At 30.3% G+C, this 16,120-nt stretch overlaps 1 protein-coding gene across 5 annotated transcripts; it reads left to right on the plus strand.

Moving 5' to 3' along the window:
- Positions 1 to 2,273: 2,273 nt before the first annotated feature.
- Positions 2,274 to 8,792, plus strand: LOC130973708 (uncharacterized). 5 transcript variants are annotated; one of them, XM_057898344.1, is made up of 10 exons: positions 2,276 to 2,715; positions 2,816 to 2,929; positions 3,038 to 6,057; positions 6,520 to 6,581; positions 7,022 to 7,090; positions 7,172 to 7,247; positions 7,388 to 7,800; positions 7,903 to 7,980; positions 8,212 to 8,272; positions 8,356 to 8,790. In XM_057898344.1, exons 5-10 carry the CDS (start codon positions 7,056 to 7,058, stop codon positions 8,410 to 8,412), a joined length of 720 nt encoding a protein of 239 aa, XP_057754327.1. In that variant the 5' UTR covers positions 2,276 to 2,715; positions 2,816 to 2,929; positions 3,038 to 6,057; positions 6,520 to 6,581; positions 7,022 to 7,055; the 3' UTR covers positions 8,413 to 8,790. The 5 variants fall into 5 exon arrangements, 4 of the variants coding, with proteins under 4 accessions (XP_057754327.1, XP_057754326.1, XP_057754325.1 ...); XR_009084248.1 differs by having other exon boundaries at positions 2,274 to 6,057; positions 7,388 to 7,531; positions 7,716 to 7,800; positions 8,356 to 8,792; XM_057898343.1 differs by having other exon boundaries at positions 2,276 to 2,929.
- The last annotated feature ends 7,328 nt before the right edge of the window (positions 8,793 to 16,120 follow it).

The following is a 16,120-nucleotide window of genomic DNA, read 5'->3' on the forward strand; positions in this document are numbered from 1 at the left end:
ATTGATTAAGTATCTTAATCATTATTTATATTTTATTATTTTATATTATATTTTTGTCTAATATTACTAAAAATTATAAATTTATATTACATATTCATATACGATAAATAAAAATTAACATATTACAATGTAAAAATATGATTATAAATAAAATGATTAAAATAGAAATATTGTAGGTTAAATAATATAGATGTTTTTTTTTACCAAAAATAGGATTGAGACTCGAATCTGCAACCTTCTAAATGAGTACGAAAAAACTATATCATTTAAGTTATAATTTATTGATAACATAGATGTTTATCTTATTAATACGATAAACATCTGTTATTATTCTCTTAAATGGATAAATATAAAGAAGTTAATTCGAAATCACCATCAAATTTTTCTTCCATTTCTACTTATTATTCAATATCTCAATTTATATGATTTAATTTTCATTATATATATCTCAATTAGATTCTCTAATTAATTTCTCTTTCATGATGTAGATCTATGTATATCACAACTGATTTTTCTTTTAAATGCGACCACGTAATTAATAAAAATAACCCCATTCAAATACCCATATCAAATCATCTCAGATTATTAATATTTTTTACCAATATGATCTAATGATATGTTGTAATTTGTAAATAATCTTCTCCAAAATTTTAAGTTGCATAATTTATACTTAAGAATGTTTATTTATCTATTAATATATAGAAAGAGATATTTTTATTTATGTTTTCGATTGTATTGGATATGTTTTTTTTTTATGGATATTTGGCAATCTATGTTTTAAATTTATCAAATAATAGGTTTTCTTTTGTTTCGGATTCCCTTTAAAACGACTTTGTTATTATATATTATTTAATTATCTACTAAATTATATGTTTATTATGTTAATTTTTTTATTTTGTTGTTTATTTCATATTTGAAATCAAGTTCAAGAAATTCAAAGAACAAAGTATTAAATTTTCCATAAAAAAAATTGACGTTGGTTTTAATGAATATTTTTCAAATTTTTTTATTTACTTTCTTAATATTAGATTTTTTTACCTAAATAATTTATTTAAATCTTTTTTTTTTTCAAGAATTAGATAAAGCATGTCCAATGTAAGAAAAAAAAATATACATAGTTAAAAGTTTCTCTATACAGTTGAAAAATCCTTTTTTTCTTTATTGTTTTAAAGTGTTTGTATATTCATCATAACACTAATTTACTGGTAATTAAAAACAAACAAAAGGTCAATAATTAATTTCTTTCTATATTTTTTAGAGTTTATTTTTCATTGGTAAAAACATGATTTTTGTTTTATTTTTTATGCTTTATATTTTTTATTTGTTGTAGTTCCAAACTTTGAATTGATATTGTTATATTTTTAATTGTTATACATAGTATAGAAATTGCTTAATATTTCATTAACTAATCTTAGTGTTTATTGTTAACTAATTAAAATTTTTTTAAATCATTATATAAATAATTAAAATGATAAATATTTTAATTATTATCCTAATATATATTTATACAGAAATATATTATATATTTTAAATTATATAGTTCTTTTTTAATAAAATAATTAAACATATAATATACTGTACTTATGTACAGTTATGTGATAAAAATTTTATAAAATACTAAATATGTTTTTTATATGTAATAATTAATTAATGAGTGAATTATATTTGCAACACACGGCATATACTTTGTTCATTTTTTAGGCAATACTATGAATTAAAAGTGAGGGATAAATTTTGGGTTAGACACAATGAAGAGACGAGTTGGTCCATTAAATACAGTTTTTCTAATATTAAAAAACGAATTACAATAATTAGTGGTTGGAGCAAATTTTACAAGAAAAAAGTTACAAATTGATAATGTTTTGTAGTTTCATCTTTTTTTTTTCTTTTTTTTTTTCATAATTTATATGGTCATCAAATTTATATTGTTTAAAATTTTTATTAATTAATCAATAATTTTATAGATAATAAACATAACAGATGAAAAAGATGAGAGATATTTAAATATTAAATTACTTTTTTAGTTTATGAAAAAACTTACCCAAACAAATACTATACGCTAAACAGAGAATGAAGCACTTATTTAATTTAAAAAAATCAAACACTTTAATAACACCAAACTCTTATTTAATCCAATTTTATTTCCGTGGCTCCTGAAGCCACACGTCAGTCTCTCAATAACGTAGAATAAAAAATTGAAACGGTGAGTAAAAAATTGAAACGGTGAGTAAGGTAAAACACGTTACATTCTCCTCTTCCCCTCATCTTTTTCCTCTTTATCTCTTTCAGTTCAACCTATGTCGTCCTCTCTCTTTTTCTTTTGAAATCCTAAATCCAACCTTCCCCTTCGTTTTCTCATGGATAGCCAGCTCACTTCTCCTGCTTCGGATAATCTCTGGCCATTCACGCTCTGTTTATCGTCTCCCTGTCTCCCAAATCCTCATTTCTGTCAGGCATATCTCTCGCTCTCGAACGCTTTAACATCGTTTTTGTCAACCTCCATATGAAAACCCTAACCCACCGAGCTAAGTGAAGAGATACTGACGATGCTGACAGACTGAGATCTCTGTTGCAGACTTCACATGCTCACGAAGAGCGTTAGCCCGTCGGCTTTCTTCAAGACAATTGAGGAACCGCATCCCACTTCCTCGGCAACCGCAGTTGTAGCTACAAAGGTCCAATCATCATATTTTCAGGCGTCTTCGTTGTCGATTGGTAATGGCTCTCTATCCCTCGAATTCAAACCGTGTCTTCTTCCATCTTTTTATTCAATATTATGCTATCACCAATTTCTTGATCTCTCTCTTTGATATAGATACCTGTGCGATTAGGGTTCATGGAAAAGGATCCTGGGAACAAATTTTTTTTGTCTGATTTGTCAGATTCATTTAAAGATCGGTGGTAGTTCTCAATAGGAAATCAGCCCAGGGTTCATATCACTCTGCCTCTTTGAAATTTTATTTCATTTAAATTTGTTTTTCTTTTTATTCCATTTGTCATTTATCAGATATTTGTTATAATGTGTGTTGATTGGTAGGGGTGCAAAATAGAAGCTACTGTTTGGAAGACTATGATTATTTAAAGAACTTCTCTCTGAGGGTATATAAGTAGAACTGGATTGCAAGTTATAATTGAGAAAAATATACCCGTTTGCAATTTAAAAGGCACCATATAACAGGTACTGGATTGCAAGTTATAGTTGAGAAAAATATACCCATTTACTTAAAAGGCACACAATATACTTAATTGATTGTACTGATCTTGCATATTGTGGCTTGGAATGTATACATTGACTTCTAATATTTTTTCTACCTTTCATTCTGTACATAAAAATGGGATAATGATCAGATTGCCATGGCTTCTGAATTGAAAATCTTAAAAGATATACCCAAATTTGCAGTGAAGTTTAATGGCACTATGTTTATTGGCAATCTTTAAAATATCTTGGAAAGTCTGAGAAAAAAGACGAAGGATCAGAAATTTAAAAACAAGAAAAATACTTTTCTATTACTACTCCTGCTGGAAAATACTTTCCTAACCTCTTCTCTGTTTTGCTAATTTCACATTCCTGGAAAGATTTACAAATTAGTGGGTTAGTTGAAAACTTGGAATCTGAGGTTTGAAACTTGAAACATCCTATATTCATTTTTTCTTCTGTAGGCAACATTTTATTAGCTAAACTATTCTTTTTTGAAGTTACAATTACAACAGATATATTTTATGATGATGATAATTCTATAATATAATTGATTGATTATTATTGTTTTGTGTGTGAATCATGTTTTGTACTTCTAGCTTCTGGATTTTTTTTTTACATCAATAATGGGTGCAATTTTCAACAATAGAGGTGATTTGTTTAATGAAATGATGAATTTATGGTTTTAATGATGTGTTGAAGTTAATATCGAATGTTCTTCTGCATGCGGTGCTTGATTAGTGCACCAGTACTGGAGCTATCCAAATTTTGCAATTTGATTCAGCTAGAAATCAATTTTCATAGTTTTCAGAGGAGTTTTCTAATAGATTTGCCTCACAATTGTGTTAAGCTTCAAGTTCTAAAAGTTTTTATATGTGATTGTTTATATTCTATAAATTGCTTTCAGACTTTGCCAATGCCTAATGGATTTTCCTGAATAGGATGCATGTTTCTATAATCTATCCTATTGAATTTATGTGTTGATTTCGGAATTTAGTTATACTATTCTTCTTTTTTGCAATAAATGCTGTTTTTTTTCTGTTTAAAATGGTATTTCAATTGTGTGTTCGTTAATTTTGTGCTAAAAGATTTTTTCTATTACTATTCCTGCTGGAAAGTACTTTCCTAATCTCTTCTCTGTTAATTTACAAATTAGTGGGTTAGTTAAAAACTTGGAATCTGAGATTTGAAAGTTGAAACCTCCTATATTCATTTTTTCTTTTGTAGGCAACAATTTACTAGCTAAACTATTCTGTATTGAAGTTACAATCACAACAGATATGATTATGATGATGATAATTCTATAATATAATTGATTGATTATTATTGTTTTGTGTGTGAATCATGGAAGAAGTTGTTGGATATGTTTATACAGACAAGCGTTTCTATTTGTCTGGAAAGTTATAGAGAATTGAAAAGCGAGTTACTTTTTATGAGGTTTTGCATCAATTGAGTAGTTGGAATAGTATTTGGTATAAATAATTTTTTGTATTGTGTTATTTTTTGCAAAATTGTGTACTAAAGTGAAACCCACGCACTCTGGGGGGTTTTTATATATGACATTATCATGGTTCTTCTATTACATTGTGTGATGCGGTTTGTTTTTTTTTTAATTCATAATTATTATAATATTATTATAACTATATATTTTCCTTATACTAAATTATAATTTTAGTTCTCATAAAATTCAATTTATTTACAAAATAATTTTTGGAAAAAAGGGGATATTTTAATTTTTCAAATATCATGTTAATTTCATAGAATTTCAGAAATTTTATTTTGTACATGAAAATAATTCATATATTTAATTTTTTTTTGTGCGTTAATTAGAAATTTTATTCTAGAGTACATATATACAACTATTATCTAGATATAGTTTTTTTTTGTGGTATAAAAGTTATCCATCTTGCAGATATAAAAAAAGAAAAAAATCACTTTAAAGGATTATTGGGAAGATTTAATTATTAAAAATAATTTTTAATATTAAAATTATTAATAATAATTAATTTTTATTTTAACATGTATTATATTTAAGAAGACAAAATTTTTTTATAAAAAAATAAATATATTCTTCATTATCTTTTTAGTTATTTTCCTAATCCGTATGTTAATCTTTTTTATATTGCTACAATATTACATGATTACTTAATTATTTATTTCTTTGTCTTCTGTGGTTTTCCATCATTCTTTTAACTGATTATCAATAGAAAATAAAAAAAATTATGAAAGTTACTTAAATCTCGAGAGAAATAAAATTTATTCATATAAAAAATATGAAATAAATAAAAAATGATATTATATTAGATTTTTCTGAATATTTAGTTCTTTTTAACTATCATAAATATAAATATTAACAAAAATTTTGTCCTTAATAATTGTGTGATTATTTGTATTCTTGAGTAATTAATTTGTTATAATTATTATTTAGTGTAATTTATTTAAAAAAAAACTATCCAGATAATTCTAATTATTATCTTCTATCTTCTCCTATTTTCTATTAGTATTTTCCCTTTTTTAAAGTCACCAACAAAACCTAAAAAAACCAAAGGTCCCTCCCTTCTCTCTCTCCCACACGCAATCAAAAAAAAAAAGAGAAGAACTTACTGAGTGACCGTCTGTCATCTCTATCTTTTCTCTCACGTCACCCAAGATAGAAATCCCACCACCCAACATTACCACGGTTAAACCGCATATGCTCCTACAAATTCCAGAACTCTCCTCCTCTGTGGTGTCTCCCGACGCTTTCCATTCCTACGAACGAGATATCTCGGGCAGTTTCTCGGCGCATAGTTTTTTTGTTTGGGCTCTTGAGAGATCCAGAATACATAGTTTGTCCAATGAGCAGGAGACGTAATGATAAGGTAAATCTTCTGACACCAGAAGAAGATTTTAAATTTTTGCCCTAATCGTTGCATTCTCAACAGATTCTTCTGTACATTCTTTTTTCCTTTGCTTTTCTTCTCATTTTTTGGTGGTTCGTGTCTCAGTAATTTTATCAAGTACAGTTTTGGATTCTAAAATTATCGACTGAATACTTTATGAGAATGTGCTGAGTTCAAGTATCCTTTGTGACTATTTTCTTCCTAAACGTAAGATTTGTGTTTGTCTGACATGTTGCTGTATATTAATATGAACCAATATAAGATATTGTCATATATTTTCACATGCATGTCTCATTCAAGGAAACTTTGGTTCTCAATTTAAAAGAAAAGAAAGAAATATTTGATTTCCACAACAAGGCATGTTTCATACTTGGTTGAGTGCAACATCTCACTCTTATTAACTTCTTCTTTTCTTTTTTTTTTTATGCTTTTTGTTACCAGGTTTTGAAGTGTGGATAAGAGCTAATTTTGATGGTCATTCTGATTATTAAGCCAGATTTAAGGTAACATGCCAAAAAATAACATAATAACATGGTGGAAATTCAAATGATATTAACAGAAAACTATTTTTTTTATTTATTTTTCTTTTTCGATTAACTAATTCTGTTTAATTCACGTTATATTGGCCGTGTCAAATTCACTAATTTCGTATTACTATGTTGTATCCAATAAGAAAAAATATTAAACAAAAAATTCAAATATTATATTTTTAATGCTATAATAAAAATCATCCTAAAGATAGTAGTAAGTTATTAATTTGCAACTATTAGGCACCTTATTAGTCAAAAATTTTTTAACTAAGAATTGTGCAATATCTTAATATTTATCCCTGGTTACTGCATCTTTATTTTTTTTTCTGTTCTCTTTCTTTTCCCCAATTTTCAGGATTATATATTTTCATACAATACTCCTTTTTTTTCTTTTTTTTGTGTGTTTTTTTCAGATAGCTGAAATAGGTTTTTCGGACATTTGCTACGATGAGCCTTATTGCACGTAGAAATGATCGCACAAGGTTGAGATTATATTGTTTTCCTTTTCTATTAAGGATATCTTGTTATTTATGCTGGAAACATACTGAGTTGGTTTAATTTAGGCGTTTCTTTGGGACAAGAAAACATTGGCCAAATGATAAGGAAGAAACAATTATGTTTCGTGCATACAGAGGACGGGTATATATTTAGATTAATATATCATTTCTGGTTTTTTTTATCTTGGTCCATGTGATCAATACATAAATCATATATAACTGAATTAATAAAATTAATGGTAAAAAATTAAATGTATATGATAAGTCTCTTTTTGTTTTTAGGATGATGTTTTGCTTCCAGAGATAGTAATTGCTAGATATGGGGTCGAGCTGAAACATGAAATTGTCCTGATTGATCTTTGTGACAACTGTATCAAGCTTAAATTAAAAAAACGGGGAAACAAAATTTGGATACCTTCCGATGAGGTAGACAAGTTATTTGCTTTCTATAAGTTCAAGAGTGTGGTAAAAATCGGTCTAATGCATGTCACAAGTGTCATATTTTTTGTGGCTCCTGTGGATAGGCGAAGTAAACCAATTTATATGGATTTTTATGCTTTTCACTATGTTAAAGATATTGTTGATATATCTTTACTAAAACTAATTCAAGATGAGTTGGGATTGAACTACTTTGATGGATTGGATGATGTTTCATATGGTATAGAAGATAATGAGATGCATCGAAATATGAAAAGGTTAGAGTTCATAGTTTTCCCTTTTTTTAATTCTTAATTATTCTTAGTTTTATGCGTCTTATATTCTAACTATTGTATTTATTTTTTTTATTACACTTGAAGTTCTAGTGTGCAAAGGATTCAAATGAACACTTTCAATGGAACTACTATCAAGAAGAGGTCAATAACAAAAAAAAGAGGGTGTGTTAATTTTTTTCTGGTTTAATATTAGATTGTTGTTGCATGTGTTATTGATTTTCTCACTCTTGATATCATTTAATTAATTGATGAGTTTGTTACATTTTAAGCGTATTGATTTCAGTAATCAAATTCTGTCTCACACTATTCTGTATAAGGTTATCTTACATCTTTCACTGTTACAATTTTTAGTTTGCTCATATTTTTCCTATCAATTAAAATTGAAATATATAGATGTGTTGCTGAACATTATAGCAAGAGGTTAACGGAGTATGAGATGAAGGCTGATCGATTTGTAAGTTTTTGTAACTATTGTTTCATACTTGTTGATGAGTTTTTTATTTTAAGACCTGTTTCTAACCCCTTTTTATTTAACAGTATATTCGCTGTGAGTTTGCTAGATTATTGCTTAAGAGTGGTGGATCGGAACAATGAAAATTTACTGTTAAGGGCTCAAAGATTACTAAACCCTTTACAATGCATGTCTTGAAAAGTAAGGGCAAGAATCGAGAGTACAAAATTGGACCCAAATGGAAAGATTTTGTCAAGATGCATAAACTTAGGCCTGGATATTTATGTGTATTTAGAAGTGTTTCGAACAAAAATCATTTGGTTCAGGTTTCTGTGGTTAGAAACTAATTATTCAGATGCTTTGATACTTTCTTTTGTTAATTTTGGGATATGTATTCTATTTTGGACTCTGGGTTTTTCATTATCTAAAATTCAAAATATGTATGGGATGTGAACTTGTTGGTTAAGTTACTTAGTTTTTTATATCAGATGTGAACAGTCAAATTAATATGCTATTTGGTTATATCATTCCCCCACTTAACTTTATACTTACTGCAATTAGATGCTTTTCTTTTTATATCATTATCATGATGTGTTAGATCCTAATTAGCATTGATATGACGATATTATATCTGACAGATTACTATATATGTTTAGATACAATTTATGTTTAACAATATTACAACTTGATGTTTCTTTCAAGTTGTCTTCTAATAAAAACTTTCTAATTGGTTGACATTTGTATTGTTTTGATTTTTTTTAACCATTTAATTCTGATATGATCATAACTTTTTTAAACTAATTTTATTCAGTTTGATCATCTACTTTATTTCTCTTTAGAACATTGTCATCTTTGAATATGGCTATGTTTGATTGATTGGATATCTAATTAAACAGAAAAAGTTATTTAATTAATATTTTTTTTGTTTAAATATGACTGTGTTTGTCTAATAATAGATTTTCTTTTTATTATGAGGTCTTTAATACTGTTTTAACTTGAATATGATTTTGATTTGGGGAGATCATTATTGAATAATTCAGTTTTTAGGTATGTTCATAAAATAGTAATCCCGTGCAGTTTGCACGGTATATATATATATTTCAATTTTTAACAACATAAAAAATTAATTTTGAGTATTACAGTTAATTTTTCTTAATTACTTTATGTATCTATTTTTACATTTTTTTAATTAACATCAAATTTTAAAATAATTACTAATTAATCTCATTTATATTGACTTTTTTTATTTTTATTGTTTTAAATTTTTGGACAAAAAATACATTTAAACCAAAGGGAGCAAAATTTTACACGAATAAGCCAAAACAAAAACTGCTTCATAAATCCACTAATGCACACTTATATGTAGTTCGAACCAACTAAATTCGAACTCCATTTCTACATAATTCGAACCAAGTCACAAACACACGCACACACTAATTCGAACCAATTAGGTTCGAATTATACACAACACACATGCACACACTAATTCGAACCAGCTTGGTTTGAATTACACATATAGTAATTTCTATGCCGTTAAAAAATTAATAATTTATTAAAAAAATTAATAAATTAAAAAATAAAAAATATATATTTTATTTCATACATTAAAAAAAGCAAACAAAATATTTAATTACGAGACTTCTTTAAAATATTTGTAATCTATCAATTCGAATTCCATACAATACTATTTTGTCCATTTTTAATAGCTCATGAATATTTTTTAAAAAATTTATTTAAATTATACTACAAAAAATATTTTATCCTATGCAAAACAATTAAAAAAATGGCTTAAAAAATGTTAGAAGTACTATAAAAATTTGTAATGTTCTAATAACTTAGGTAAATACATACATGTACTCAAATTTTAAATAAAATACTCTACATAGTCAATAATAATTTAGAAATGAAAGAAAATATTTTATTCCATACAAAATAATTAAAAAATATATTTTATTCTAATACAAAAATTAAAAAAAAAAGCTTAAAAAATGTTATGAGTACTGTAAAAATTTGCAATATTCCAGTGATTTAGGTAAATACATGATAAAAATATTTTTTCTTTAAGATCTAAATTATTATTGACTATGTAGAGTATTTCTTTAATGTCCTAAGTCATTAGGATATTACAAATTTTTATAAATTTGTAATATATGGTGATTCGGATCACCATATAATTTAGGAGTACTATATATAGAAATACTCTATATAGTCAATAATAATTTAGATCTTAAAGAAAAAATATTTTTATCATGTATTTACCTAAATCACTAGAATATTATAAATTTTTATAGTATTCATAACATCTTTTAAGCCATTTTTTTAAAATTTTTTTGTATTAGAATAAAATATATTTTTTAATTATTTTGTATGGAATAAAATATTTTCTTTCATTTCTAAATTATTATTGACTATGTAGAGTATTTTATTTAAAATTTGAGTACATGCATGTATTTACCTAAGTTATTAGAATATTAAAAATTTTTATAGTACTCCTAACATTTTTTAAGCCATTTTTTTATTGTTTTGCATAGGATAAAATATTTTTTGTAGTATAATTTAAATAAATTTATTAAAAAATATCCATGAGCTATTAAAAATGGACAAAAGAGTATTGTATGGAATTCGTGTAAGACCCAGAATATTTGAAAAGTCTTATTATGATCAAGCCTCAAATCCTACAGTTATTTATAGCCTTAATTTCAGAGATTATTTTATTAAAGATAATTAAGGCAAGTTTTGATTTATTGGATTTGAGATAAGTTATGATTTTTATCCAATTTCACAATTGTTGGATTATTTTCTATATTCAAATTTATAAAGTTGGTAGTTATGAAATAATAAGGATTTTATATGATTTGGATTAGATAAATAATACTTTAAATATTATTACTGCTATTTTGGAAAATGAAGAAATTAAGTATACCATTTCTAATTTTTAGATTTGGGCATTTTATTGAAAATGATTTGTGAAATTGATGAGTAAATAGTATTTTTCTATATACAATTAGTGTTGGATTTAATTTGGGTTTTCAATTACTTTATTACCCCTACATTTATTTGAAATTACAAAATTACCATTGAACCCAATTTTAACCTAACCCTAAAAACCTACCCGGTTCCCCTGACCCGGTTTCCCCAAACTGTTGCAGCCCCTCCTTTCTAACAGCAGCAGCAACACTTCTCCTTCCTCAAACCCATACCCTCAGCAATAGCAGCAAATCCTTCCCCCTCCCCCAACAGAATGCAACACACAAGGCTTCCCAGTTCCATGAGAGAAAGAGACTGAGGCAGAAAGGGAGTCGGAGAGACAGGGGCGGCGCCACAGCCCGGGGCTCACTGCCGTCGCAGTCGCCGTCGCGCCTCCTGCGATCAGCCTCGCCGTCCGTCCTGCTTTCCGTCAAGTCCGCCCCGCTGCTGACGACGCCGAACCGGGCTGAGAGAGAGAGAGAGATCGAAGCGAGCCATGAGAGAGGGTGACGAGCGCGAGCCAAGACTGGGAAGGAGAAGCCACCGCCGCGCATCCTCGTTGCCGTCGCTGGAAGCTTGGCACTGCCGCCGTCCTTGCTGTGACTGGTGTTGCGCCGGAGGACCACCATCGCGGGAGCAAGGGAGGGAGCTCGCGGTGAAGAGAAAGGGGCGCTGTCTTGTGCGCTGCCGTCGCACTTGGATACCACCGCTGCTACTGCGAGCTCGCCGTCGCCGGAGCTGAGAAGTTGTTGTCTCTGCCAGCAACGAAGAAGAAGGGGGATGAAACCCCCTCCATGTCTGCTGTCTCGGTACGCTGAGAAAGAGATATCGCCGCCACGGCTAGTTGCCGGAAAAACCCCGCCGCCGTCGCCGGAAACACTGCCGGTAAGGGTTTTAGATTTGGTTTTCATTTGTTTAAGATTCTGGAAGCTTTATCGTCTCTGTATGTGGGTTCCAGGCACCATTGCCGGAGTCCGGTCGTCGCTGCCGCTTGGGGTGGCTGCCGGGCTGCCACCGAACCGGTTTGGAGACTGCCACTGTTTCGGTTCAGCCGTTCCTCCTTCGGTTCGGTAAGCATTTTCGGTTTGAAAGTCTTTTGGTTACTATTCTGTTATCTCACGTTGAGGTTTGTGGCGTTAATTGCTATACGATTGAGTTTCGGTTGTTGTATGTTGCGATTAGAGTGTTGAGACTGTTGCGAAAGTGGCTTGGAACCGAGGTTTTGGCTGCTGGGATTTTGATTGTTTATCTTGGGTCGAGGCGAAAAGGATTATGTGACGCGTTTGGGTTATGGAATTGCGTTTTGAGGTAGGGGCGCTTTCCAAAAACTATGTTTTATGTATTGGAATTATTACATATGGATACTGATGTGAGATATTGTGTATTTAGTGATTGTATCTGCCTTATGTATTATTTGATTAATTCGAATGATTATGGATGTTGATTTGGCTGAATTGTTGTGCGGCTTGTGAAATGTAATGTTTGAAGTTGATTCTTTAAAGATTTGAAATCTGAGTTTAATCCGTTGAGGATTGGTTTGATTTGAGTAAATTATTTTGATGATTTGAAAGGTCGAATGTACCTTTGAATTTAGCCTGGTTCATTTTAATTGATTTGGTTTTGGACCAGTGTTTTGGTTATTGAACCGTTTCTTTAAAGCTTTGGAAATGAGTTATATCGATTGATATTGAGTTGATTTTGAAATGATATCCTTGAGATACGCCACTGAGGCGATTGTTGGATTTAGCTTGCTTTAAATTGATTTCTGGTTTTGAGCTGTTGAAAAGGAATGAGAAATGGTTTAGTTGGGACCCGAACCGGGTGGCAAAAGTCCAAGTTTTAGGGGAGGTGCTGCCGAAATTTCTACAAAATCCTACACTTGTTTGTAAGGTTATTTAAAAAGGGTTGGATTTGAGAAATTGTGTTATTTGATTTATTAAAAGGCTATTTATGTTTTCAAGCTTAATTTATTTGATGAACCTTATACATTGAGTTCGGCTTATTTAGAACTGAACTATTTTTACCGTTTGAATCACTGAAGGAAAGAATGATACTTTAATATTGATTTCAATATAAAAAGGAGTTTTTAGTGATTTTTAAAGGAACCTAGACTTTTGATTGAGTAATCAAGTTTGAGGCATTTTGGAAGAGTTGGAAAAATGGGTTCCAAAAAGAAACCTAAAAGTGGTTTGATTCAAATGAACCGGTTCCGTTTCAAATGAGTTGATTTTTGGACCGGGTTGGAACTTGTGATTTTGTATGATCGGTTTTATAATAAATTCAGTTTTATTTACTTGAACCGAGGATTTATGATTTTAAGAGTTTCAATGAATTTTAAGGAATTTATATAAGTTGACCTTCCCTAAAGACTTGGGACTCTGCCAAGAAACTTTTGTTATAAAATCCCATTGTTGGATGGGTGATTTCGAATGCTTTGAAATAAATCCTTAACTTGCCATGGTTTTGGAAGTTTTGGAAAGAGAATGCCGAGAGTGGCTTTGTTTTAAAAAGGGAACTCACTTTGAGTAAATTTGGCTTATGAGCCTGAGATGAATTGAGAAATGAGATCCTTTAAAGCCAAGGCTGAAAAGAGTTGAAATTTGATTTCAAAGTGAAATAGCTTGAGAAAAGTGATTTATGGCTTGAATGCCGGTTTTATGAATTTGATGATGTTGATATGGAAGTGCTGTTTTGTTATGAGCCGGAATGGCTGTGTGTGATATTGATTTATGGCTGATTATCGAATGAGTTATAAGCCGTATGGCCGATCATGAATTATGAATTTAAGCTGAAGGGCTGTATGTATTGATAAGTTGATTGGTTCTGGATCGAGCCGTGAGCCGGATGGCTGAGATGGATGGTGATCCATGGTTGAATATATGTGCATGTATGCAATTGAATGATTTGTGAATTTAAGCCGAATGGCTGAGATGAAAGTTGTAAGCGAGTATGCTTGTGTTTTCTCTCTGGTTGTAAGGGTGACAGGGCGCATATACCCTCTAATGGCGACAGGGCGCATATACCCTCTAATGGCGACAGGGCGCATATACCCTCTAATGGCGACAGGGCGCAGATACCCTCTAATGATATTAATGCGCAACAGAGAGACTGTGTCTGGGTTAGCTACCGGATACGTCGGGTTGGCTTGGTAACTGACAGATGATATCATCAGCCACTAGGGACAGGCATGCATCATATGCATCTATGTGTCATTGTTTGGGTGTGCATATTGTACTTGTTTTGCCTATGTGATTAATTGCTAATTGTTCTACTTGCAATAACTGTTTGTTTGTGCTTGCATCTTCCTATCTGTGTTTGCAACTGGAACTCTGTTGGATTGTGGTGATTTGGTTGAAGGTTGGATTGTCTGGGCCTAGGGCCGTGGTTGGATTGTTTGGGCCTAGGGCCGTGGTTGGAATGAGATGAACCGATGGTTGATTTCGGTTTTGTGTTTCTGGTTTGGAATAAAATGTGAAAGGCTGCTTTGGTTCAGTATAGATAAACCATTTTGAAAGGCTTTGATGTTTTGAGAATTGAATGGTTCCTCTTTCAGAAAAGATTTCCGACTTTACTTTATTTGTAAACTGTTGTTTTTGAAAAAGAGGCATAAGATGGTTATTAATCACTGGTACGGTTTATCTTCATGTATCCTATTACAGTAATTCCTAAAAACCCTCTACTGAGAACCCTTTCGAGGATGATGTTCTCACCCCTTACAATTTTCCCCTTTCAGGATATGGGCGCAGAAGTTACGAAGAATTTATTTAGTTATAGTTGTGATGTTCTGTATTGCCTTAGATTATTAATTATTGTACCCTCGCCTTTATCTTGATATATTCTGTAAGAGGGATAGGAATTGTATTGGTTAATGTCTGTAATATTATTTGTATATGTATGTATATATATGGATGTACTCTTTATGAGGTTTTGTAAGTTGTATGGTTTCTTTGGATGTATGTTATCGAACGAAAGTATTTTTGGGAACGGTATTTGCGGTTTAAAGTTTCAAACAGGCTCATATTTTAGTATTAAATAGTATAAGTATCGTCGTAATGTCCGAGCTATCAGAGTTGCGCAGCCGGAAGCGTGAGCTTTGGTAGTTAGGGTGTTACATTATGGTATCAGAGCAGTCCTTCCTGTAGAGCCTGAGGAATGGACCGACTATGCTTCAATTGCATACTCTGAGCGTTTGTCATGTATTAGGTCTTGTCGAATGACGAGAATTAGAGCTTTATGCACATGACGATCTATTGATTTAACGCTGTTAGTCTTGCATTGCATAACTCCTAATATTAAGTTTGGCCGGCTTAATACTAGTGACTTGTGTATATGAAAGCACTAATGGGTTATCATAGATGAAATACGAGTTTTGAGTAAAGCGAATCGCGGGTTTTGGGAACGTTAGAAACTATTTCTCGAGGCTATTCAGTTGTGTGTCTTGAAATTCTATTCGAGTCGACCTGTTCTTTCATATCCTAATTTGAAGTTCTTGTTTGCTACTCATTTCGAAAAGTAATTTGATGTTTCCACTCTATTTCTCTATTCATATGCATTCTTGTTTGATCTCAATTGCATATGCTTGTTTGGAATCCTTATTGCATCTGTCCTTCTCTGTTTGAGTCCTTCCTGATTCCAATATTCCTTGATATAGCTTTGAACTTGTCTTGATGTGCTGTGACTTTTAACTCCGGGTTCTGATTTCATTCTTTGAGAAATTGTTGATTCAGTTTTTCTCTTACTTGACAGTGATCACAGCCAATTTTGAGATTTTATAAATTGCTGTTGAATAGATATATACTTTTCTATATATGAGACTTTGAAATTATTTACACAGTTTAACAACTATTTCTTGCTAATATCTTGCCCGTACTTTTACTGGTTTAC

This window comes from Arachis stenosperma, chromosome 4 (genome assembly GCF_014773155.1).
Source record: "Arachis stenosperma cultivar V10309 chromosome 4, arast.V10309.gnm1.PFL2, whole genome shotgun sequence".
NCBI classification, from domain to species: domain Eukaryota; kingdom Viridiplantae; phylum Streptophyta; class Magnoliopsida; order Fabales; family Fabaceae; genus Arachis; species Arachis stenosperma.